The 27,173-nt window shown below is 37.4% G+C and overlaps 1 protein-coding gene across 2 annotated transcripts in view; it reads left to right on the top strand.

Moving 5' to 3' along the window:
- Window positions 1–27,173, top strand: part of Homer1 (homer scaffold protein 1) — a 99,200-nt gene that overhangs the window by 63,954 nt on the left and 8,073 nt on the right. For both annotated transcript variants that reach the window (XM_028760181.1, XM_028760180.1), the window contains exons 6-8: window positions 20,338–20,494; window positions 24,512–24,622; window positions 25,366–25,446. In XM_028760181.1, coding sequence (XP_028616014.1) covers window positions 20,338–20,494; window positions 24,512–24,622; window positions 25,366–25,446 — 349 coding nt within the window. The remainder of the gene's footprint in view (window positions 1–20,337; window positions 20,495–24,511; window positions 24,623–25,365; window positions 25,447–27,173) is intronic.

A 27,173-nucleotide genomic window follows, 5' to 3' on the forward strand; every position in this document is an offset into this window, starting at 1 on the left:
CCTTTATATAATAATAATAAAAGCTATAGTAAAAATGTCTGGGTTTCCCTTTTTTTTTTAGATGGTATTACTACACAAATAAAGATTTGACAAATATTTCATAATATATAGAAAGAAAATTCATATCTATTAAATCAGGGAAAGTCAGGAAGTGAATTGAAGAATTCAAGTTTATACTTGATAATTATAAATAAATTTCTTTCCTATTTGATTATATCATTGAAATATTTTATGACTTAATCTATGTGCTGTTTTAAAAGGAAAACAAACATAGCTCTAGGACAGTGGTTTTAAACCTCTGGGTTACAACCCCTTTGGGGGAGTCGAATGACCCTTTCACAGGGGCCACCTAAGACCATCAGAAAACATGGGTATTTACATTAAGATTCACTTTAAAAAGATTCCTATCAGTATCAAAATTACATTTACAAAATAACAATGAAAATCATTTTATGGTTGGGTTCATCACAACATGAGGAACTGAATTAAAGGATTGCAGCGTTAGGAAGGTTGAGAACTACTGCTCTGGGTGAAGAGTGTTGATGGTGATAGCCTTGGTTGGTTGGTTTTGCAGTACTGGGGAGGAGGAACCCAGTAGGTCACATATACTAGGCAGGCACTCTTAGCACGTAGCCCATAATGCCTTTTGATAAGCTTTATAAACTTCACTAGAAACCTACTACCTACAGTCCCATAATATCACCATAGGCCACTGAAAGGAGAAGTGTGTAGGAATGGGAACTATAGAAGGGACCTGTCTTTTGCTAACTCAGTTTAGTGAAAGAAATTACTTAAATCAGTTCCCATCCCTCCTGTTCCACTCTTTCCCCAACCCATGTGTGTGTGTGTATGTGTTTCCTTGTTTGCTTTTGTTTTGCAGTGCTGAGAATCAAACCTAGGATATTTACAATTAAACAAGCTTGTGATCAGTGAGCTTTAGCCACAGTCTGATTGCTCATTTAATAGTTTTATGATCTGCAGTCATTTAAATACTTTATGTGTATCTGTTGATCTAAGTAGGGGAAAGTGGCCCATATTGTATAGTTTTCCATATCCATTTTAATATACAGATTTGAATACTTAAGCATATTTTGGGAATTTTGAGCTCCTTGTAAAAAAATAAGTAAACAGTAAGCTGTGTAGTAAATTTGAAAACAATCATGAAATCACTGGTAAAACTTTATGTATAAGAATTAATAAAGCTTCACAAAGTTAATCTTGAACCTCACTTTTCATATACCAAAAATGAAATTTTAATGTTAAGAAGCCAGTTATTGCTTAAAATACTTATTAAAAAAATGTACCCTCCATAATACATTTAATGAGGTATATGCTTGCTTTTCTAGTTGATATAGAAACAAGTATTAAAGTAAATGAACATGCTTTGGAAATAATAGACATACAATAGTACCATAGTAATGTTAGTTTGTCTAATATTTAAAACAGTACTTTCTTCCACCAATTTTATTACAGGAATAATTTAAAGGATGCGTCTTTAACCTAATTTAACTCAGGAAGGAATCAGTTTCTTGGGAAAATATGAATTCAGATTGAATATCCTTGATTTTGGCATGTGAAATAGAATATGATTTTTGAATATGAAATGCTTCAAAATCTGAAACCTTTTTTAAGTGCCAATATGATGCCACAAATGGAAAATTATGTATCTGATCACATGTGGTAGCTCATGGTCAACTTTCAAGTAGACCAAAAATACTATATAAAATTATCTTCAGACTATGTTTGTAAAGTATGTGTAAATATAACGTACATATATATTATATATAATAAAGCATGTACATAAGGCATTTTAGATAAGGGATGCTTTAATCTGTAGTGCAATGGTTTTGCCATCATTTTGGTCTCTAAAAATACAGAACGTTCTTAACTATGTCAAAAATGTAGGGATTGTGTACGTAGATTCTCCAGGTTTAGCCACTGCTACTATTCACTATTCACTTAAGCAAATGACTTTGTCTCTGAGCAATGTTTTAATCTTCTTGGTAGAAGAGAAAGGTTAGCATATGATTTCTAAGTAAGCTTGACTTAATTATCTTAATATGACCCTGCCTTTAGTCAAGAAATGAGTAATACATCCTCTCACTGTCTCTATGGCTGTGCCTGAGAGTGAGTACTAACTTTATAATTGTTAAGACACAGTAATGTTACCGTGCTATATAAAGAAACACATTACATACAGCAAATTAGCTAGCTCTGCCTTTAAATATTATGTTAAGAAAAAGCAGTATTTTATGCTTTGGCACTATGTACATACATAATTGAAATTATTTAAATCCTCCCAGATGGCACTACAGATTCAAAATGTATGATAAATCAGATACGATTCAACAATAGACCCTTGTAAAGTTAAAGCACTAGCCTAAGATATGGGATAAATTCATAAGCTCATGGAGTGGATTATTAAGATAAGTTTCAGAAACATTGCTATCTAGTAACTAGACTTAAAGATGAAGGCAGAATGATAAAAGCTTATAGGTTGAATTAAATCTATACTTGGGACATTTGAACCTTAGCAGCATTACTAATAATTAGGCTGGGAATGTAGTTTAGTGAAGTCCTAACTATGGGTTTAATCCTATACATACATACAGACACTCATAGCAAGCTGAAAATCAATTTGCTCTACAAAGTGGCTTTTTTAGCATCATTGTACCAACCTGTGGGAAATGATAACATCAGATAAACAAGTGTTTTTTGGGGCAAACAGGATATGAACATTTAATGAGTGATGTACTACTATGTCTAAGTGTTTAGTATAGACATCTAGCACCCTAAGTAGTGCTGTTTGATACTGTGCATGTAGGTCATACCTGCCTGCCCAGCCAATGGTTTATACTAGTTTATAAAAGTAAAGTATTTTACCCAAGGACCAACAGAGACCACCCTTGCATTTAATTTTCTGAAATTTAATAATATCAAATGACATGCCATCTTTGTTGTTTTTCTAATTTCCCTGGGGAGATATTTTGTAATGATTAATTTATTTATGAATGCTAGTTCTAAAGTCTGAATGCCAGATTGTATGCAGTACCATTAGTTCCCGTAGAGACTAAGATGATGGGGGGTATAGAAGTCTACTCATTAAAGGGTAGCCAGGTTTGTATTTATCCTGTATTTTTATACATTTTTCTTTTGCCTCATCTCATAAGAAATAGAACAGATAAAATTACCCATTTTTTCCGGGGGGGGGGGATCTGAAAAATAGGAATGCTAGGTGTTTAAAAGTATTCTTTTTTTTTATTCTTAGAAATTTTCATACATATATACAATATATCTTTGTGATGTCCGCCCCCCCTTCACATCCCCATTGACTACCTTCCCAGTACATGCTCCATGCTCCTCCTAACTTTTTTATTCTTATTTTTGCAACCCACTGAGTCCACTCATGCAGTCCCATGAGCATGGGTTTAGGGCCATCTGTAAGAGCATCAGCAGCCTACCAGTCACCATACCTTTCTACAAATCTGTATGAACCAGAATTAGAACTTGACTAATCCTCGCTGTCTCTGCTTAATCTTAGGTCTGTTGGAAAGAAATTGTAAGTCTCTAAAAGAAAGCAAGCTTCAAAAATAGTGGTTAACAGAATTTAGCTGTTATTTTGCACAAAAATAAATTAGGATTGCCTAAAAACTACAGTTGAAATGTAGTGAGCACTGAGTGTATACACGTGTAATTATTGGAGGGCATACTAGGCATTTAGGTTAAGCCCACGTGGTCATGTTCATTCATTTAATTTTTTTTTATTCTTGGCAATAATATATTTGATCATGTTCACCTCCATCCTCTTCTCTTACTTCCCCAGTCTCTCTAGAGCCCTTCTTCCCAAACTTTCCCTCCTGCATTGAGGCTTCCCACCCCCCCTCACCAAACACAATAACCAGCAGAACTTAATAAGTTGCTTGCATATGCATGGGTGTAGTGTTATTTACTGGATCATGGAAAGCTTACCTGTGTCTGTCTATACCCTGAAGAAAAATGGCTCCTCCTTTCCTCAGCTGTTTTTACTCCTCAGCTAAGGGTGAGGCCTCATAAGTCTCTTCCCCCATTCATCTTGGAATGTTGACAGGCTTCATTTTGTGTAGATAACCATAACTGCTGTTGATAAGACCATAGCGATGCCATGTCCAGAAGACATCTTAAAAACCTCTCCCCATCTTCTGTCTTTTAAATTGTTTTCTACTTCCCTTCTCTAACGTTATCTGCCTTGGAGTGGGGACAGACTGGGGGCCTTGAAAAGAGGTCCTGTTTAGAGCTGAATGGGCAGAAGTCACTCTTGGCACCATGAGCAGATGCAAGTTCCTGCCTTAAACACTGCCCGCTGCAAAACAAAACAAAACTTCTCTGTCCACGGCTAAGCAGCATTAATCTATAGGTATAGACAAATATTTTAGAAAACAGTTTGACATCGTGTTCATTTAATAATTGTAAGTGACATGGATCTTAATGTCTAGTGCATATGCTTATGGGTTTGTAGTCTTAGTAGTCTTCATTATCTCTTAGTTTATATTTTCAAAGGATCATTAGGGGAATCTTTGAATAATTTACATAAGTGTAGGCCACAGTAAAATATCCTTATATATATGATTTCTTCTATAACTAGGTAATGTAGAAGTGAGACTACATTCTGTATATTTACCAAGTAGCTAGCTGTCAATATTAGCACTGCTTAGAGCTAAGCAATCCATTTCTGAAATCATCATAAGGTCAGCATACATTAGCATACATGCCCTAAGATTTCTCAGATTCTCATGTAAGCAATATTGCAAACCAAGAGCATCTAGAGATGCCTTGTAAGAAATTGAATCTTCAAACATAGCTTCAAGATATTTTGCAAAATGAACATATCCAGAGGTTGGAGTACTTGGAAGGCACAGTTGTCTGTAGTGTTTAATATATGTGTGTATATACATATATAATCACATGCACTGGAAATCACTTAACAAGTGATGAGTGTAAAGTCATCATCCCCACATCTTACACTGTCTACTCCTCATGAAGCTCCTAAGAACAAAGCTCATACACCTTTATAGATGATTGATACATGGCTTCTAACAGATGAGTGTTAAGATGGGCTGATGAGTAGATACTGTCCAAAAGGCCTGCTATGCTGGGCTTGACCAGCGTATAATATTTGTAGGTTTGAGATGGTTTTGCTCTCATCTTGAGATCATAGAAAAAAAAACATCTGGAAAGATGAAAGAAAAACTTGGAAGAAGTACGGATTTTTTTTCCTACATAGTTTTAAGAATAAAGAATAGGAAGAAAGATGTAATTTTTAGTTTTCTATTCTAAGCTTTTTGAGGACCATTGCCAGCTTATTGACTCTCGCTGTCTGGAATGGTGTTCAGCACACTGTAGAAGCATAGTAAACATTGAATCAGAAGACTGATTCTGTTTTCCATATTAGACCTTTTTTTTTTCTTCTGTTGTTAAGGTAGAAATTCCTTGAGGATGATGAAAACACCTGAAAATATTAGAAAATACTGCTGACTTTCTACATTTAATACATCGACTGCTTGAATTAAGTTTGTGAAATATATAAACTGGTAGGCTGGCTATTTAGTAATTCAAAATGTAACATCACATATCTCAATAAAATAACAATGTAAGTCTTTCTGTGCCCATAGTCCTCAAATGCATATTGAGTAGTTATCGTTATCTGAATTGTGAATATATTAGTTTTAAGCCTTTCAATACCAGTAGGAATTGTAATTTTAATAAGTAGTGTTGTTGCCAATTTTAAAAAAGAACTTACAGAGCAGAATGTAAGACATTTATCCAGAGACATCCTGGAAATTGCAAACAAACTTCAGTTTCAGCCCATCTTTTAAACTGAATTTTAGATGCTGAGAAAATGTTCTTGAGAAGATAAATGCATTCATTTTCCTTTTGTTTTCAGGTACAGAGTAATATAACCTATTGAAGTAATAATTTTTATTTTCCTCCCATACTTGATATTTTTTGTATTTACAAGCCTAAGTCTAAATCAGTGTGCAATGTTAACATGTGTTGCCATTATCAAAGTGTGGGGCAGGGAAGGAAGAAAAGAGAGGGAAGGGAAGGAAGGGTTTTTTTGGGGTTGGGGGAGGGAGGACTGGCATACTAAGTACTTTTGTCCTGGCTGCATTAAAATAACTGAAAGAAATGAGAAAAAGCAAAAGCGTTTGTTTTCCCTCACTGTTTGAGAGGCTAGTGTCTCATGGCGGGAAGGCAGAGCTGCACAGTAGCTCAGATAAGGGCAGTGGAAACCTAAGGCTGCTGGTTACATCACATCAGTAGGCAGGAATCAGAGCAACCCCAGCTCAAACTCTGACTCTAGTCCTCAGTAGGCTCTTCCCAGCAGTCTGCTTTCTCCACTTCTGTCCACCTCTTAAAGGTTCCCAAAGGAGAGACACCAGGAGGAGCCCATGGGCAGCAGTGTGAGTTCAAACTATGACAGTCCATAATTGGCTCTGGGCCCTCTCCTGATACAGAATGCATTCAGTTCAACTTCTGTCCTTTCACACTTCCAACACTGCAGAGTTCCACAGTCGCTGCTGAAACTCAAGGCAGACTCTTAGCTCCTGTAAAGTAAAGAGCACGTTAGCTGCTAGGAATGTGCAGTGGCGTAGAGTAAACATCCCCATTCTAAAAAGGAAGGATGAGGCACACCCAGGAAGATAGAAAACCAGCAGGGCAATGTGCTGCTCCTGGTAATGGCATTTTGCCTCCCAGCAGGCTTTGCAGCATGTTCTTTCCTTCTGAGCTGCAAATCTTAAATATAGATAGTAACTGAACCAAACTTCTTTAGATATTTCAACATCATCTTCATATAAAACTCAGAAGAAGAAAAATGAATAAATGCTTTTTTTTTATCAAATTTCTCACATAATTCTAACTTGTTAAACCTTTGTGAAGAGGCATTTCTGACTGTAAAGTCCAATACTATTTAACATTATTGAGGTCTTGTATGGGTATATCGTAAGTGCTGTTAGTAAGTCCAATCATTTTAAATTCCTCTGCTTGCACTGCTTTATTCACTTTTATAGAAATGTATCTGAAGGTATAATTTTACTCTCAAAAGATAAATGCTTCTGTGTCCAGGGAGTAGGGCTCAGTGGCAGAGCACCTACCCAGCACACATGACGGTCTGGGTTTAGTCCCCAGCAAACGTAAGATTAACAGCTTTAAATGCGTGAGTTTTTGAAGAAACAATATGGCAGCTAGACTTTCAGGTCTATATTTATATAGTTTCACCTAAAGTTTTCTACAAATGAGTAATAATTATAGAGATACAGTCTATCTGGTTGAAAATAAGTCATTAGTTAATAAGTATAAGCGGGAAGGCATTTATTCCCGCAGGCTGTTTGTACGGGTGAATATGTGATGGTCGCTTCTCATAGACTTAGACTCTGTGTCTTCTAGGGCTGCTTCGTGAAAGATGTTAACTAAACCCTGAATCTGTGTAAGTTCCTGGTTCCCCCACAGCTCTCATTTTTCCCTAGAAAGCAGCCTAGAGAGTATTGATGGAAGTAAAATTGTACTCTGAGCCATCTGCATTCACAACTGCTTACATCCATGTAAATACCAGCATAGTGTGTAGTCCATTTCCACAGTGTAAGTCTCCAGACTAGTCAAGAATTTCATCCCAAAGGCTGAAGTGATAGCTCAGGTTAAAAACACTTGACTGTTCTTCCAAAGGAACCAGGTTCAGTATTCAGCACCCATAGTTAGCATCTCTAACTCCAGTTTCCAAGGGATTCAGCGCCTCCTTCTGGCCATCTGGACAGTAGGTACACAGACATACATGCAGGCAAAATGCTCATAACACATAAAATTAATTTCAAAAGAAGAAAAGAATTTCAGCCTAGCTTTAATATTTTTATTTGTGACTGGCATATTCTGATCTCACTAAATTTTACTAATCCACATTCTAAACTCATCGGAATGTAGTTTTTCAATGATTTCTGCATGGCATTCATCCTTAGCACCCTGTCATGTGACTGCATGCAGCCAATTATAGGTTATAGCCAATTATAGGTTATCTTTTACAGGCAGTGAAGTAAAGGGAACATGAAAAAGATAAGTTATATCTCAGTAAGAGAAACTGTAAAGTAGGTATCCAGCACAAGTCCCTAGTCCTTCAATGTACCCGGGAGTTAGTTCTCATAGCCTTTGCATGTGGATAGTCTGTGTTAGTTCAAAATCAAATGCATGTTAATGAAGTTTAGCTGTAATGTGATAATGTTACATAAAATACTCTTTCAAAAGGTAAGCGTAGTGATGCATGCCTTTAATCCCAGCACTTAGAATGCAGAGTATCTGGTTTGAGACCAGTCTGTTCTACATCAGAGTGCCAGGTCAACCAGGACCACACAGTAAGACCCTGTCTCAAAAACAGACAGACAAACAAAAGAAGTTCCTTAAAGATCAATAGGGTACTAAGAGGATTGTTTGGATCAAGGAAGGCAGTTTTCGTGGTGTGTATGCTCAAGTTTGTCATTGTTGCTAGAAAAATAACAAAGAATATTTTCATTGGCCCATTTCAGTTGTATCATTAGCCTACAGCTGAGATATTGACTCTTGCTCAACTAACTAACCAGTGTGACTCCATCACCTTGGCCAGTAAGTGGACTTTCTGGGTTACAGGGGCCTTTGCCACTATCTAGGCTGATCAGGAAGGCTTGAGAAGATAAACTGAAACCTCCCCTTGACAATAGCAGTAGGTAATGAACTAAACTGTTATTCATTCTCTTTCATCTGCCCTTGAGGTCATTTGCATAGTGCCTTTGATCAGTGCCCTTACCTTTGCATATTATTTACATAGCTTAAGTAGGCACTAATAGAGAGTTGGAGACATGAATGTGCCTTAAATGACAACAGAAACAAATAAACATTTGCTCATGCCATCACTGGAGCATTAAATAGTTTTGTCTTTTGACTAAAGCCACTTCAAAAACAAAATTAAGCTGTAAAATTTTCTGAATCTGGGTACCAAATAATGGCTGTTAAAAATACTGATTACTACTAGTGTCTAAAAGATGAAAGTTTTCATGGCAAAATATTATTAAAATATCCATTTTCTTCGACCCAATTATGGCTTTGGCAAAATCTCTGTTAATGCTGTCTTTTCAATTCTGCCAGTTCATAGAGTGATTTCTGCTTCTCGTTTTTCTCCAACAATACTTAATGGCACACCAAGCTTTTATAGGGAATTTTCCTTAAGTGGCCATCTTTGGAAGGAAATGTATTTTCAAGTCGTTTGAAAGCTAAATCAACATATAGTTAGAATATGTATCTTGAATAGGTTATGATTTTAATCTAGCAAACGAGAGGACAGGTTTACATTTAGTTGACCTCATTTTTTCAAAAGATAGAGTCATAAGACTTAAAAAAGCATCATTTTTCACTTAATAAGTAAGGCTCATGTCATGAAGACCTCAGTAGGGAGAGCTGGGAAAAGGTTTGTAACAAAAGTTTAGTAAATGGTTAATTGTTTTATTGTTGTTTGTCTGCCTCAAAAAGGGAAATCAGCATAAATACAGGTGTCTATTAATATAATGGATTTGTAATTTGTAGTATCAACTTGGGCTAGATTTTTTTTAGTTTTTAACAAGTTACCAATGACTCTTGTGAGCCTCTTTTAGATGGGCCCCAGTCCTGTAAATTTACTGATACAGGGAAACTATTTCAATGTTTAGGCATTAAAATACCTATATAAAACTTGAGTCTTTTATAAGTAAACATAATTGAGAAGAGATTTAGTGTTCACATCTGGTTTCTTAAAAAAAAATAGGCTGTTGTAAATTTTTAGTAGAAATCTCTGTGGGCTTTAACACCTGATGTTAGGAGCCAGCAAGACTGGAAACTGGGCATAAAATAGTGATTCTTGTGGTCTTCAGCTGTATGTTTTTCCTCACCATAACTACATTAGGACAAAAAACAGCAACCACAGGGGGCCAGGCAAGAAGTGTACAGCTGTGGCACACATCTGTAGTACACCTCTAAAGTAAGATACACTCATTGATGTGGAAACATTTACACTACACAAGCACAATTATGGGATCCAGGACATTTCTGAGAGCCAGTGTAACTCTATCTTCATGAGTAAAAATTGGAGCAAGAACTAGAATTTTTTTCCCTCCAAAATCTAATTGGTAGCTGCAGCAGTAGCGCTGACTGATGGGCTAAACACAATAAAATTCAGGTTTTACCATGTCTCCCTTTCACCGTCAGACACTAGCCTCCGGTAGTGGCATTCCCACAGTAACTTGTGTTAACTCATTTTTATATTCTTTCATTAACTTGCTGGGCTTGGTTAGGTTTAGACTTGTCATAAACACCATATCTACAACACCAAGGAAGTAAGCTTAAAAAATTCAGTGAGTACCTGATACTGATTTGATTTGAGTTACATCTATTTTAGTTATTTACATCACTGACCAAAAAGAGCCCCTTTAAAATATTTAACATTAAATGTCTAGCTTTTTCTTAGCTCACTGCAATGCTTTTAAGGCTCTTTATTGCTTATTCATATGGGGAAAGCCCTAATATTTGAGCACCCATTACATGTTTCATGCAGGCTGTGAAGATAGTCATTACTCCTCGTGTTACAGATGAAACTTAGTGAGGCTCAGTGGATAACCCAAGACCCCATACAACTAATTCAAGTTGGAGCCAGCCAACTCCCAAGCCTGTGCTTTAACCGCTTGTTTCAACAGTCCTTGCTTAATGTGAATGTTCTTCACAGTTCAGAAGTATTTATAGATTGGTGGAAAGGCCTTCTTGTAAATTTGGAAATAACTTCATTAATTTTACAACTTTCTTAAAGGCAGTGATATTTTACTTTCCTTATAGGAGCTAGTACATTTGGTATTTTAGCTGATTTCTAAGATGTTATTGATTATAAAACACACACTGCATTTCACCAAGGAAAATTATTATTAACTATAACTATGGTAGTTCTTTTAGACAAAGACCTTAATACAGGCTACTTTTGTTAAAATTGTGCCTGTGGTATGGGGGTGGGGCAGTACACGCACATGTGTGCATATAGAGACCAAACATTTATGTTATTTGTCTTCTTATTTTGTTTTCCAGCCACATTTTTGATAGGGTTTTTCACTGAGCCAGGACATAGGCAACTAGACTATCCGGGCAGAGACCTCTCCCCAGTGTCTGCTTCCCTAGTTTAGGAATTGCAGGCATTCACAGCTGTACCCAGCCATTTACATTGCTGCTAGGGATCTAAGTTCAAGTCCTCATGTCCAATACTGAGCAATACCCCAGCCCAGACAGGCAGAATCCTTTCCTACACACCTGAGGCATACTAACTGGCTTAAGGAGTTCTTATGACTTCATCGTGTCTGGAGGCCCACTCTTCTGATTCATTTCTTGATGCTATAGTTTTGTTTGTTTGGAGGCAGCTTATTCTGTAACTTAGCTGGCTTGGAACTCACCCTATAGTCCAGGCCAGCTTCAGACTTGTGGAAATCTTTCTGATTCAGCCTTATGAATACTGGTATTTAGAAGTAATACCAGGGGACAGAGTAACACAGGTTTAAGCCAGCTGGAACTATGTAGCAAGACCCTGACACCCCCACCCTGGGGTTGAAGGAAGCACCCTGATTAGTAACAGTAGGCTTTGAGTATTGAAGTTGTAGATTTATGCACAGTAATGACAGTAGGTTTTGAGTATTGAAGTTACAGGTTTATATATAGGAATTAATGGCAATAGGCTTTGAGTTTTGAGGAAGTTATGGTTTATCCATAGTCAGAAATCCCCTCACATACCTGGCCATTTGCCTATCCGACTCCAGAGCGCTTACTCATGTACTTCCTTCTGGCAGATGTATTATTTATAAAGAAGACTGTTCTTCTTTCATTAAAGAGGAATTTCTCTTTTCTCTCTCTTTTTTTTTTTTTTTAGAGAAACAAGTTTTTTTAAGAAACAAAAATTTGCTGGGTACAGTGGCACATGCCTTTTATCCCAGCACTCTGGAGGCAGAGGCTGCAGATCTCTGAGTTAGAGTCTAGCTGGTCTACAAGAGTGAGATTCAGGACAGCCAGGGCTATGTAGGAAGACCTTGTCTAAAAGAAGAAGAAAAAAAAGAAGAAGGAAAAGGAAAAGGAAGGAAGAAAGGAAGAAAGAAAGGAAGAGAAAGAAAAGAAACTAAAATTCAGATCCTAAACTATTAAATATATCTTTTTGTTGTTCTTTTTAAGTGAACTAGTTTGGGGCCAAAAATTAGTACAAAAACACAGAAAGAACACAAACGTGTTTGGATCAGTAGCACTTTAATTCTCCCCATTTGGGGTGGGAAGTGAAGAACTAAGTAGCAGGCAGACTTCAGATCAGCCAGTGCTATGTGGTGTTTTCACTTAGGGAATGGCTTCATTCTTGATACAGGGAAGCACATTTTAAAGAGAAGGAGAGAAGGAAGAGAAGAGGAGGGGGAGCCTATTCACACCCTATTTTTAAGGATTTTGAAGATTATCTAAATATCTTTTCTTAGTGCTACATTATATACATGGGTAGAGGGTACAGGCTATAAGTGATCATTTTAGAGATTGCAGTGACAGATCCAGAGCCCTGACGGCCTGGGAAGAAGACAGCTGTCCTAGAATGTACAAGTGACATTGGCTTATTCAGAGGTTCAGTAAATATTCATAATCAGGCACTCAGTTTTGTAGTACTTTTCTTTTTTATTTTATATTAACATAATACTTTCATGAAGCTTAATACTTTCCTTCTAAAACTTTGACTTTTAATAAATGGAAACTGAATTTGAAATCCAACATAAAGAAATTCTGGTGGTCGTTTTGTTGAAGTGTTCTGGCCTCTTTGTGGATTTCAAGCCAAGAGAAAACTAGCTGGTCCTTTCTGAAAGGAAATGGAAACTTTACTGAAAACCAAAAGCATCCACAGAATAAATAATAATTTTGCTTTATCCCAGCATTCAAACATGAGATCATAATGTTTCGGTGTCTCTGAATCATTAGAGAAATTTGCCTTTTCCTGAGTAATTAAGGTATAACTTTCAAGACTGTCTCTAATAAAAGACTAAGTCATCCCCAAGGACACCCATAATGTTTTTGTATTGGTGGAAATCAAACTCAGGGCCCAGGGTATGCAAAACAGGGATCAACCTCCCCAACATTTTTTAAAAAATATTTCTAAAATGTAAAATACTGACGTAAAATTATATTATCAGAGCTAACCCAAAGGTATCAGTTACTACTAAATATCAATCTAATAGGGAAGAAACTAGTATCTTAGAGTTCAAGATAAAGGAACATCCTTTTTCCCAACATTGGGAAGGATATCAAGACATATATTTGCATGTAAGAACTAAACACATCTGAGATAACACTCATAGAACTTTCTTTAGTATGGCAACCTTTGGAATTTATGGAAGTTGAAATTGTGTAAGTCATTCTAGTAAAGGCATTTGCATACTTGGTAGCCAAAAGAATCTGTATATAGCCACAGGGAAGGAAATAAAGAAGATGGATAAGCACACACACACACACACACACAGACACACACACACACACAGTGTGTTTCACTGTGCTTTAGAAATAAATGACGTCTCAAGGAACAGCCAAAGGTACGGTCAAAGTAGAGGAATTGGGATTTACCCTGTGATGACATTTTGGAAAAAGGAAAACGACTTTTAAGTCATGCATTCATTTACCTTGTAATCGGTGTTAGATAGTGTGGAAACCTCAGGCTGGAGAGATGGTTCGGCAATTAAGAGCCCTGAAGGCTCTTCAGAGAACCCTGGCTTGATTCCTAGCACCCATATCACAGCTGTCTGTAATTCCAGTTCCAGGGAAACCAACACCTCTTCTGACTTCGTTGAGCACTACGTATATGTAATGTATACACATACATGTATCATGCATATAAGACAATAAAAATTAAGGAGAAAATGTAAAAACATAAAAATTTAATATTGAACTATTCCTCTATGCTGCTTATTCCAGGCTACACAAGTCTGAGATCTAGTGTACTGTGGCCGTGTGTACTGAAGTGTATGTAAATAAATCTGATAAGAGAATTTTCTTCAATATTTATTTTCTTATTTTAGTGTAATCAGCTATCGTTTGGTGGCTCTGAAGAGTAAAAAAAAAGTAATATGAGAATCTCTTAGCTTGACTGTCAGATCTTAATACGTCAGGGACTCAGGTATACTCATGGAAATAAACAAGTATATTAACAGACTGGGTACGGTCAACTTTCTCTATCCTGTGTCTTTGACTCTGCTTCGGTTTCTTACAACCCCAGCACACTTGCTCCTTGTACCTTGTCTGTGTTACCTTTCTTCTGTACATTTCTGCTGCACCACTCCTTCTTCCCCACCTATTTCTTATCACTATCCCCAGGGGGCCCCTGTACCTCCTTTTCTTATCCTGCAGCGCAGCTAGTCTGCTTCCTGCCCACCAGTCTTTTCCCATGCCAAGAAAACAGACATCATAGAACAATTGTGAGACAGTTCTACCAAAAAAGAAACATACAAAAGCTCATAGAAAGCTTCTTATTGTATTTTTGGTAGTAAGATAACTTTATTAAAGAATCTACATACAGTGGCATTCCCTAACTTATCTAACATAAATTTGCATACATTTTGACAGTTTGTGTTTTTGTAAACCTACAAATACAAGATTAGAAGGTTCTCTGTTCTAGAAGGTTCTCTGTGCTCGTTATAGTCAGCCCCTTTTCTGTAATTTCATTTTGCAAATCTGATATACAATAATCATCAAAAAGTAACTTCATACCCATCTTCCCTCCCTTGACAGCATTTCTGTGTTCCCTGTCATGACTGTGTTCCTCAAATATAAGCGGAGACATACAGCATTTGTCTTTTGGGGGCTGGCCTTTTGTATGTAACATGATGTCCTCGAGGCTCATCTGTGTTACAATACATTTCAGAATTTCCTTCCATTACATGTACCTGTGTAGTTCATTTTGTTGGTCCAGCCACCCACTGAAGGACATTGGGTTGCCCTCTACCTTTTGACTACTGTAACTAACCCTGTATTGAGTCTTTATGTCTTAAAATATTTATTTCTTCAACCCTGTTTTACTAGTCCAGTAGCATACTTTGCTAGGTAGTTTGATATTAATATACATGTTTTGTGCTCTCCTTTTTCTCCTTGTCTTTCACTTTGATTTGTAATAATTTTGTGCAGTTATGTCAATTTCCCTGAACCTTTCAAAAACATTCTTATCTATATTATATTATATTATATTATATTATATTATATTATATTATATTATATTATATTATATTATATTTATCACTGTCACTTGATTCTTGCTTGTAGTTTGCATTTCTCTGCTGAAATTCACTGATAGAGCTTGGTGTCTCCTCTTGTAGTAAGACGTCAGGTGGCCATTTGCCTTCCTTGCTCAGTAATGCCCTTCGCCTCTGAGTAAGAGCCTGTGTATGCTTCCACTTTGGACAGTGGCTTCATTTATTGTTCTTTGGTACACACTGCAATCTATTGATGTTAAATAGTGCATAAGAAGTAACAATGACTTAAAGTCACTTTATCCATAAAGATTGGTTCCAAGACCCTTTGTCAGTATAAAATCTGTGGCTCCTCAAGTCCCTTATGTCAAGTTGAATGGTATTTGTGTATTTATCCTTCTGTACACTTAATTTTATATGTATTAGACTCATGTAGTATATATGCTATATAAATAATTGACACTTTATTATTTAGGAAATAATAATAATAAGTCTGTTTGTGTTCAGTGCAGACAAGATAGTGTTCTCCTAATCTTTCCAGCCAGTGGTTGAATGAGTCCACAGATAATGGGAGTCACAGATATGAAAGGCCAGCTACTGCGTTTCATCCTCTACTTGGGTCTGACTCTTGTGCTGGTTTAGGAGTTACATCATTCTACTCAGGGTTTAAACTAGATTTTGGTTTTGTTCATACTTTCACCCACCTCTAATATTAGCTTATGCTTAGTGTCAATGCTGACCTGCTGGAGAGATTTTTCCTACATTTCCTGATACCTCCTTAGCTTTTGGGTTGTCTTACACTTTATCCCTTTCACATGGGAAGTTGCTGTCAGCTTGACAGTAAGGACACACCTACCTTGTAGCAGCAAGTGAATTCAATCTTCTTTATTGGAGGGTCTTCTGTGGGAATTTCTTACCCCTCTTAGAGACTGGAGACCCTAATCCTGGACTACTTTCTGCTCTTCTAAGGTATAGAGATTTGTCTCTTGTTTCTCAACTGTAATAGGTTATTCTCTATGTCCAAAGAAGTAGAGGTAACAGTTTGAGATTATCTTTTCCAGGAGACTAAGCCTAGACAGTCTTTATAGCCATCACATAGTGATGGCATCTGTGTTCATCCAGGCCTCCTTTGTTCCCCTTTCTTCCCAGTCTGCCCCTGTGCTGCTTCTGATAGAAGATGAACTTACAAGAAAGTGTGACACCGCTGCCCAAGTATGAGCCTCCCTGGTCTTAGCAATGCTCTTTTGGTTTTATTTTGATTTCTGCAACAGGGTTTCTCTGTGTAGTCCTTGCTGTCCTGGAACTCTCTCTGTAGACCAGACTAGACTTGAACTTGATCCTCTGAGTGCTAGGATTAAAGGCTTGTGTCACCACCACCCAACTAGAAATGCTTTTTAAAATAACTTTCTTGCTCATAAACAGATATTCCATGCATATAATCATATATATTACTTTGTTGACATAGAGAATAAATGTATTTACCTAGATTTAACCACAGCATACTGGACATTTGGGGTTATTCCTTAAACTTAAGCCTCTTTGAATCTAAATAAACAGCAGACTTGAACATACTGGATGTCCTGGCTAATTTTATGTCAGCTTGACACAAGCTAGAGTCATCTGAAATGAGGACCCTCAGTTAAGAAAATGCCACCAGAAGATCCAACTGTCAGGCACCCTTTTTTTTTTTAACTTACTTACTTTATATCCTGCTCACTGCCCATCTACTGGTACCCCCCTCCCACAATCCTTCTCCCCATCTCCCCACTCCCCCATCCGCCATCCCCTTTTCCTCTGCATGAGTGTTGCCTCCCTTGGGTGTCTACCACCCTGGCACATTCTGCAAGGCTAGGCTCATCCATTTCTACAGAGTCCAGACAAGGCAGCTAGAAGAACACATCCCACAGTCAGGCAACAGCTTTAAGGGATAGCCCCTGCTCCAGTTGTTCGAGACCCACATGAAGACCAAGCTACACGTCAGCTACATATGTGTGGGTTGGCCTAGGTCCAGCTCATGTATGCTCTTTGGTGATTCAGTCTCTGAGAGCCCCAAGGGTCCAGGTTAGTTGACTCTGTTGGTCTTTTTTTTTGGAGTTCCTCTCCCCTCCTTCCCCCTATTCTTCTGTTAAGAGTCAGCCAAGTTCCATCCAGGCTGTGGGTGTCTGCATTTGTCTGAGTTACCTGCTGGGCAGAATCTCTCAAAGGACAACCATGCTAGACTCCTGTCTGCAAGCATGACAGAGTATCATTAATAGTGTCAGGTATTGGTGCTTGCCCATGGGATGGATCTCAAGTTGGGCTGGTTATTTGTTGGCCATTCCCTCAGTCTGCTCCATGGGGGTGCCTGCATTTCTTATAGATGGTATAAATTTTGGGTTGAAAGTTTTGTGGGCAGGTTGGTGTCCCTATCTCTCCACTGAGATTCCTGCCTGGAAACAGGAGATGGCCTCTTCAGGTTCCATATCCCCAATACTGTGAGTCACAGCTAAGATTACCCCCATTGATTCTTGGGCACCTCCCTTATCCCAGATCTCTGTCATATCCTAGAGATGCTCCCCACTTCCCCATCCCCATCAGTTTCAGATTTCCATTCATTCTCATGGCCATCTGTCCATCCATGTCAGGCATCTTCCTAATTAATGATCTGTGGGGTAGGGCCCAGCCCATTGTGGGTGGGGTCACTCCTAGGCTACTGGTCTGGAGTTCTGTAAGAAAGCAGGCTGAGCAAGCCATGGGGAGCAAGCCAGTTAACAGCCCCACATGGCCTCTGTATCAGCTTCTGCCTCCAGGTTGTAGCCCTGTTTGAAAGTTATTGTTCTAACTTTCTTCAGTGATGGACTACAATGTGAAAGTGTAAGCCAAATTAACCCTTTCATCCCCAACTTGCTTTTGGTCATGGTGTTTCATTGAAGCAATAGAAACTCTAAAACACTGGAAAATCCTAGGGTAAATTGGAAAATGTTGTTGGGCTACTTTACATATATACTTAGATGGTTATATCTTCTCTAAATAAGTACATTGGTCATATGAGTTAGGTTCACCCTAAGGATCTCATTTAAACCTTACTTCTCTATAAAACCCAATCTCTAAATACAGATACTGTGATGATCTAAAAATTAGAGCTTTGGTATATAAATTAGGTTGTGGGGTTATCTTTGACTTCATAACGGAAGACCCGGAAAACCTAGTTCAAATGTAGAGATCCTGCAGAATGATGATCCAGTAGAGCCCTCTGCTACAATGAAATGTTCTGTGTCCTTGCTAACCACTAGTCATGTGCAGCTTGTTGTGGCTATTGACTGATTGTGTGAAGTGTGCCTAACGAGACTGAAAAGTGAATTAGCCACATGCAGCTAGTGGCTAACATTTGAGTAATACTTGGCTAACATTTTTAGTTAACATGTAAAGACTGAAGGATCAATATAGTTGAGAGATGAATCTGGTATCACAGATATAATAATTGAAATTAGTAGATATACAAAATTCTTAATAGATTTTCTAGCAATAGAATATAAAATAAAACTGAGAAAGACAGCATATTATAGCACCTTCATTCTTTCTCTATAAGATGGTGTGGTTCATCTTTAGAATGGCATTGTTTCTTGACAAGTAGATTTTAAAAATAAGTCCTTAAAGTCATTTTCATTTTTAAATAGGTTTGATATTTGCTTATAGCAAATTTTTAAATTAGTTCAGTAAGATGTCAATTATCAGATTGAAGAGCCCATTTAAATGAAACACTTCTTAGGGCCAACTAGTAAGTGGTTTTAATACAAACTAATCCATTTAGAGCAGGCGAATAGTTATGTTTTTTCTCAGAAAGTCTAAATCTAAAATGTCATTCTACAAAGGAAGAACTTGAAGAGAGTTTCTTTTTTGAGGCAGTTTGCTAAGTTGATAGTTTCACTTATTGCTTCACTGTGTTGTTTAACTGGTTAACTTTAGATTTACTGAAAGTTATAAAAACTGCAGTGTCCCCATATACCCTTTACCACGTGTGCCTTAGTTAATGCCTTGTATGATTGTGATATAACCATCAAGTCTTGGGAATCAGCGCTATTGCAACTACCAACTAAGTCTCTGCTTTCTACTAATGATCCTTTCTTTTCTGTGTTGTTTCTTTGGCAGTGCTGGGGATCGAACCCAGGGCCTCTCTCATGCTAGGCAAGTGCCTTACTGCTAAACTTCACCCGCAACCTCTGTGTTTCTTTTCTGTTTTGAAAAACTACCCAAAGATTCGACAGTGTATTTTCTCCTCGTTTCTGGTCCTCCGTCTTTTATTTATATTTATAAAGTATTTCGATCAATTATTTTGAAGACTGTCCTTAAATTTGGATTGTTTTGTTTGTTTTTGTTTTTGCTTATTTGATTAACATTTTGAGATTGTTTGTTTTTTTAAAAAACTGTCATTGAGAATGATCTGCTGTCCTTTCTGTCTTGTGAGGGTATGATGTGAATGTATCTTACAACTGGCGTTAAGCTTGAGAAATTTTGATGATGGAAACTGCCTTTTATTATATAATAAAATCACTATAAAATAGTTCATAAAAACATATGCAAGATGATTCTCCCTTGGAAAGTTAGCAAAATAATTATCAAGAATTATCAAGAATTCCCAATGAATACTATTGCTTTAGTAATAGAAGTTATTAGAACCAATTTCTTGATCTAGCCTCTTATGAAATCATTTTATTATATTATTATAATAAATGTTTTATTGGAACATTTTAAAAAATTTAATATGCAGATACAAATCAGTAATTAAAAAAATACACTACCTGTTCCAACCTAACTGCCATGTAAGCACCCTCGTTTGTCCCACTGAGGAATATAACTGTACTGGACTTTGGTTTCCTTGTTAGGTATTATTTTTGGTTTTGTGTACAGTATATATTAATGTATATCTGTATCACATTGATCTGTTCCATCATTCTGCTAGAAGTATTTTTGTTGTTTTAATGTTTGGACTTGTCTTTGAAAACATTCTTAGACTATAATCCTGGTAATAGAACTAAATATTGTTGTATACTCCAAAAAAAACTCAGTGAAATGATCAAGTGTTCTCCTTGCTTCATTTTAGTTCAGCAATCAGCAAACACTGGGAGGCTGAACTAGCTACCCTCAAAGGGAACAATGCCAAACTCACCGCAGCCCTGCTGGAGTCCACTGCCAACGTGAAGCAGTGGAAGCAACAGCTTGCCGCCTATCAGGAGGAAGCAGAGCGGCTGCACAAGCGGGTAAGGCCGGCTCTGGCAGGACTGGGGTAGCAAGTTCTGTGGGAAGAAAAATTTGCACATAATGCAGCACATGGATATCAGACATCCTTTGGGGATGTTCTTTGGTTATCAGAAAATATATATGAGCTAAGTTTCAGCTTTTGCTGAGTCAAACAGTATTCTTCACAGTTTAATGAGAGTGAGGACTACACAGCAATTGAAAGCAGATGGACTGATGGTAGTTTCAGCTGTGCCACATTAGCTGCATGCCCTTTGTGACCGTCTCTCTTTCAGCTCAGTATTTTATCTTGAAAGTTAACTGAGACACTTAACTGACAGTTAGTTGTACTAAGTTAAAAATACATTTCCCAATGCCGGTCAGTGGTGGCACATGCCTTAATCCCAGTACTCAGGTGGTAGGGGTAGACAGATCTCTTTGTTCCAGGATAGCCAGGTCTACACAAAAAAACTCTGTCACAACGAAAAAATATTATAACAGAATGCATTTTCTGTCCTAGCACAAAGGTGCTTAAAGGTATTCCTAAGTACTTGAGCATATATGGTAGGAAGATTTCTTAAATTCAGAAGTTCAAAGCCAGCCTGGCCAACAATATCCTATGCAGTTCCTATGTATTGAGTGTTTAAGTGGCATATGACTTAATACAGACTTTTGAGTTGCAATCAGTCAATAAACATTTTTTTATTATCTTTTGTTTTTAGAAAAGGAACAATTTGAAAACTATAGGTAGATTTTTTTAAATAAAAATTAGTAATATTAGAAATTTGAAAGAAATCAAAAATCCCAATACTGCTAACATCAGCAAGAAAACAGTTTCTTAAAATTTCCTTGTGGAAACATAGAAATGCATTTACATCATAGAAAGCAGGTGTCACCAATGCCCCTTTTCAAAAGGAAACCAAGTTAGTGAGCTCGTCAGGCAATAGGGGATGGGCTGAGTACCAGAGCAGTGTTGAGCAGAACAGAGCCAAGATGGCAGCCATGTAGGAAGGAGAGGACTAGCGACCAGAGGACAGACTTAGAACAGCATGGATAATACCCTCTCCTGTGCATACAAATTAACTTTCAGTTTACCACACGAAAAATTGTGGAGCTCTGTTTGTAATACATGAATATACCTAGTGATAGTAAGATAATTTTTATAGTTTTTTTTAATCTCAAAGGAAACCCAGCTTAATGCCAAATTACTGGTGGTTAATATCCATTGAAGAGCTATCATGTTCCCTTACTGTGTGATCCTTTCCTAGAAAGAAGGTTTGCAGCAGTCCGTTGAATTCAACATTAAAGAATTTATAAAAAGAAGTGCACATCTGTAATCCTGTCTCTTGAGAAGTGGGGCAGAGATCCACAGTTCCAAATAAACAATCTGCAGTCTTTGAGTCTGTACAATATATATGAATGAGACAGACAGACAGACAGAGAGAGAGAGAGAGAGAGAGAGAGAGAGAGAGAGAGAGAGAGGTTTTATAAAGTCTTTTATTATTATTATCAGCAGTCAATGGATTCCTTGAATTTGTGGAACTGTGAATTTATATACCAATAGATTTAGTTTATTTCAATTTTTTTCAAATCCTAGGGGGAAAAATCCTTTAGCCTAGTTCCACTCAGTCTTTAGCTTTAAGATATAACCCTCTTGAGGTTTGAAGTGTTTTTAGGTCTTGTTCATTTGACGAGATTTCAAACTACCTTCTCTATGGCCAGTACCACCATGGCTCAGTCCTTCCAGTGTCTGTCTGGATTTCTCTGCCTCCACTTCCACCACCTCCTTAACCCCCTCCCCTCAGGTCTTCACTCTAACTGTGTACTCAGCTGCAAAGTCCATTAAAGCTTTGTGGGAGGTCTATTTGCCTTTCATTTAATTCCCTTAGTTTTCAGCTCTTCCAAAATGTTCAAACTCAGGAAAATAAAGCTAAAGTTTCAGCTGGAGTATATCAAACAGTACAGCCATCCTGGCAGGTGCCTTTAGACAGACATGTATAAGTCATTGACACTTAGTGTGACTGCTTTAATATAGTTAGTTGTTTCTGTGTTTTGCTGTTGTTGTGTTTCTTGATTTTGTTCACAGGTTTATTTTTCTTAAATCTATGGGAAAGGTTGTTACTAGCACTGAAATTCCCTTAAAGAAGTTTGTAATCAAAGACAACTGCTATACATTAAATAACAAAGACTGTTTTAAGTGTGTCAGCATGCGTGAGTGCATGCATATAGAATGTCTACATGGGGTTCTGGTTGAGTGTGTCTTGTGGCTCCCATGTTATGGTTTTGGAGATTGTTTGTGTGGCAGCTGCTTTTACCTGCTGAGGTGTCTTTCCAACCCATTCCCATTATGTTGTTGTTGTTGGTGGGTTTTTTTTTTTTTTTAATTAGACGCTCCATTTTGTGAACAAGGGAGAAAAGAACTTTGAGGGTTCCAGCAGAAGGGACTGGCTTTCAGAAGATAGGTGCTGAGTTGAAAGTTGACTGCCCAAGATCAGAATGGTCTTCAGAGGATATTCTAGTCAAGTCAAGAAGATAGACACGAACCTAATTTATTCTTAGGAAAAAGAGAGTTGCCTACTATTAGAAGTGTACGTCTTGGCCAAAATAGATGTTTAAATAGGATGTAGCCAATGCTTGAAAGGCCCTAGGATTTAATTTACCATTGTGGTCTGGTAACGCAGCCCAGTGGTGGTTCACATGTACAAGGCCCTGGGTTTTATTAGTGAAAAGAGAAAGAAAAAATATTTAGTATTATAGAGAGCAAAAGACATTGAATGTCATACATTGAAAAGTTAATTTGTTAGCAGTTACAGACTGTAAGAAGAGAGACAGAGTTATAACTGAATCTACTGCAGGAGCACTTGCATTTGTTCAGACCTAAGCAGTAAAGGTCTGTGTAAGGAAGTATATTGATGGCTAAGTAGAAAGAAAGGTGGGTTGTGAAAGATATACTTCCAGAATGTACAGAGTGATTTTCTATTTAGAAAGGGCAAGGCAAGTTTGCTTTATTCTAGTCAAGCAGACTTTGAGAGCATGGTGTCTAAATCATGTGAAAGGTTGCCTGTAAATATTTACATGATTTCCTCTTGTGTTAACTAGGGGTGGATAATTTTAAGGATACTGACCTTTTCCTATTATATTAAAAGGGTGTCAAGTGTTCATTAAAAAATTATATTACTTGTAGGCTCTTGGTAAATTCTTTGTGACTAAAAAATTGTTCTCTTTTCCATAAGAGGCACAGTTGACATGAAGTCATTCTGATATCCTAGTTTTTAGGTATTTAAATCTTTCCTTTTAAAAAATCCTTACTTCTAAATGCTAGCTTTGAAGACTACAAAAGGGAAGAGCACATGATTATATTTATACTTATATAAATGTTTTAGGTTTTGTTTTTTTGGGGTTTTTTTCTTTTTTGGTTTTTTTTTTTTTTTTTTTTTTTTTTTTTTTTTTTTTTTTTTGAGACAGAGTTTCTCTGTATAGCCCTGGCTGTCCTGGAACTCACTCTGTAGACCAGGCTGGCCTCAAACTCAGAAATCCGCCTGCCTCTGCCTCCCAAGTGCTGGGATTAAAGGTGTGCGCCACCACCGCCCGGCTTAGGTTTTGTTTTTTGAGACAGGGTTTTTCTGTGTAGCCCTGGCTATCCTGGACCTCACCCTGTAGACAAGGTAGTCCTCGAACTTACAGAGATCTACCTGCCTCTGCCTCCTGAGTTATGGATTGAAGGTATGTATGACTACCCCTTGGCTATCTAGACTTGTATAAATTTTAAGGAAGACTTTTTTTAAGGAATTTTTTATAGTGATTTATCACTTGTTTTCCCTAACTTGTCTCTGAGCAGCACAACCCATCTAATAATCTTTTGGGTTTTGCCATTGCCTTAAATATTTATTTTAAAAAATTTATTTTATGCTTAAAATCCAATAGTCTTTTGTATAATAATTCAGCATTCATTAAAAAATGTCTCAGGAGTTTACTATGATCTCAGCAGAAAGCCTCTGAAATTGCCACTTAATTTAACCTGTGTTCTCCGTCACTTGCAGGTCACTGAGCTGGAATGTGTTAGTAGTCAAGCAAATGCTGTGCACAGCCACAAGACAGAGCTGAATCAGACCGTGCAGGAACTGGAAGAGACATTGAAAGTAAAGGAAGAGGTAGGCCCTACCATTTAGTCCTTGATACAGCATAGTAGACACTGTCAGATCTAGAGCACCATCAGAAGAGAGTGAAATTGTGGGTTTCTTTTTTAAGATAAATTTTTATTGAATATTATGAAGCTTGTTCATGTTTTTCCTGTTCTTGTTTCTGTTCTTTTTATTAATTGTATTGAACTATTGTGTTGCCTTTTATGAGAATTGTATTTATATAATCAACAGGAAACCATTAGAGTTTAAATGAATTTTTGAAAATTCTTACTTTCTTTGGTTTCTGTAGTCAAAAAGAGCTATTTTATATACCAAGAGAAATTATTTTATCTAAAACTTAAAGCTATTTATTGGTTTGATAAAGCCATGAGATTACATTAGTTGATAAAAATCATTCTGAGATGGGCAGATGATATTGTGTCTGTAGTCCCAGAACTAGGGGCTGAGGCAGGAGGATCTTGAGTTTGAAAGCCAACATACATAGTGAGTTGCTACACAGTGAGTTCAAGGCATAGACTACAGTGTGAGATCCTGCCCCACTCCCAGAAAGAGAAATGGAAACCCCACTGTTTCAGGCAAGATACTTCTCAGGACATACACACTCTCTCAAAGTCAGTAAAGGGTGTTGTCTGCCTGTCTGTTTTTAATTACTGTTTCCTAAGAACTAGGGTGTAATTTCAGGGAAAAGTTAGTTCTTCTTTCTCCTTATTGTAAGTTAATTGTTGTTAAATGTACTACCTTACCTTTTCTAGGAAATAGAAAGATTAAAACAAGAAATTGATAATGCCAGAGAACTCCAGGAACAGAGGGACTCTCTGACTCAAAAACTACAGGTAAGCTAAGATACTTACTGATTTTTATAAAGAGAAGTAATAGTCATCCTTTCACAACATAAGGACTTTTTTGAGCCTTCATTTTTATACATTTTCTCATTTTTCTTCTAGTACCTCTGATTCATGCCTAATGTTCACTATTCTAGACATTCTTTGATTACTTCATTAGGTAGTTTATAATCATTAAAGACATTTTTAATTTTTTTTACTGAAATACTTTGGAAACTTCTGTTTTTATCATTAAAAGGTACCCTAAATTTAAGGGCTAAAGCATCTCAAAAGGATTTAATTTAGTTTAGAGAGCTGCTGGTGTTTATGTTCTGAGCTACTCTCTGAACTCTGGCATTCCTTGTGCCTTAATGAAACAAAAATTAGTGACTTTTCCCTTTCTTTGGACTTTTTTTTAAAATTTTTTCTCAAATCATAATTAATTCACACAGGGGTATAAACACAGAAAGGCAGGATATGGGGAAGGGAGGCTGTTCAGGGGGAATACAGATATCTTCAGAACCAGGTATCGGCTGGGTGAAGGTTCAGGGGACAAGTCACTATGACTCTGCCTATGACTCCCTTGTCCTTATTTAAGTCCTTTCTTTGGTATTAAACAATTTTGTCCCCTTTTTTTTGTGTGTGTAGGTAACATACTTCCTTAATGTAATTGACATATGTAAAAGATAAGTCAGATGCTTTTCTCCTGCCCCGCTTATCTCCACAATAAATAACAGAGACCTGGTATTTTATCAAACACTCTAGGCACTAAGCTAGGCAGGCTTGACTGACTCTAACCCCACTATGCTGTCCTGGCCTACTTCCCAGCCACGAGTCTTGGTCTTAGCCATCTTAGTCTTGTCCTGGCTGTTCCTGCTCCATCAGTGTCCTCATGCCCACTCCCCTGGTGACTTGCTCCAGGCTGATGCCTCATAGTAAATCTCTCTCTCCCTTACCTAAACCCCGTCTTCCTTTCTCTGGGCACAGAAGTCCTGCCTTATCTCTTCTATCCAGCTAATCGGCTGATCAAGTGTTTATTGACCAATCAGAAGTTGATGGAGAACAATGTTTTACAAAATACTGAGTCAGAAGACGCTTTGTAATAATGACAGTAACAGAATCTAGACTACACCCAGATCTCCTGGTGTGATATTCAGCATTTGAGTACATAGTGCACAGAACCATCCTCAATAGACACACATGTGTCCTCTGTTGGTGGGAGTCAGATTTATCTTAATCTTCTTTATAACAAAATTTACAGATGGTTTTTCAACCCAGGACCCATCCATTCCAGGTTGAGGTGGTCTGTCTGGTGGTTATGTCTGTTGTTCTTGGTGAGACAGCTTTGGCCAACGAGAAACCTTTCAGTTTAGATCCTGCCCTCTTCATACCCACGCCATTCTCTGAAGAACTTTACATTGCAGAGCAAGTGGATATTCCAGGCTTATCTCACAGTTCTCATCCATGGCCTTAAAATTAGCCATTTTTCTTCCCTATTCCCTATTTCTGTATGTGTTTGTGGTCTGTGTATGTACATGTTTTGCTGTGTATGGATGTGCATGCACATGTGGAGGCCTGTGGTTGGTATCAGGAATCTGTTCTGCATTGCTTTCCAACTTAGTCATTGAGGCAGGGTCTCTCAGAAAACCCATAGCACTCCTATCTGGCTAGGCTTGCTTGCTAGCTTGCTCTGGTAATCCTGTCTTTTAAGGATGGAGTTAAAACTGTCTGCCTCGCCT

Source organism: Grammomys surdaster, unplaced genomic scaffold, assembly GCF_004785775.1.
Source record: "Grammomys surdaster isolate TR1022 unplaced genomic scaffold, NIH_TR_1.0 126391, whole genome shotgun sequence".
Classification (NCBI taxonomy): Eukaryota; Metazoa; Chordata; class Mammalia; order Rodentia; family Muridae; genus Grammomys; species Grammomys surdaster.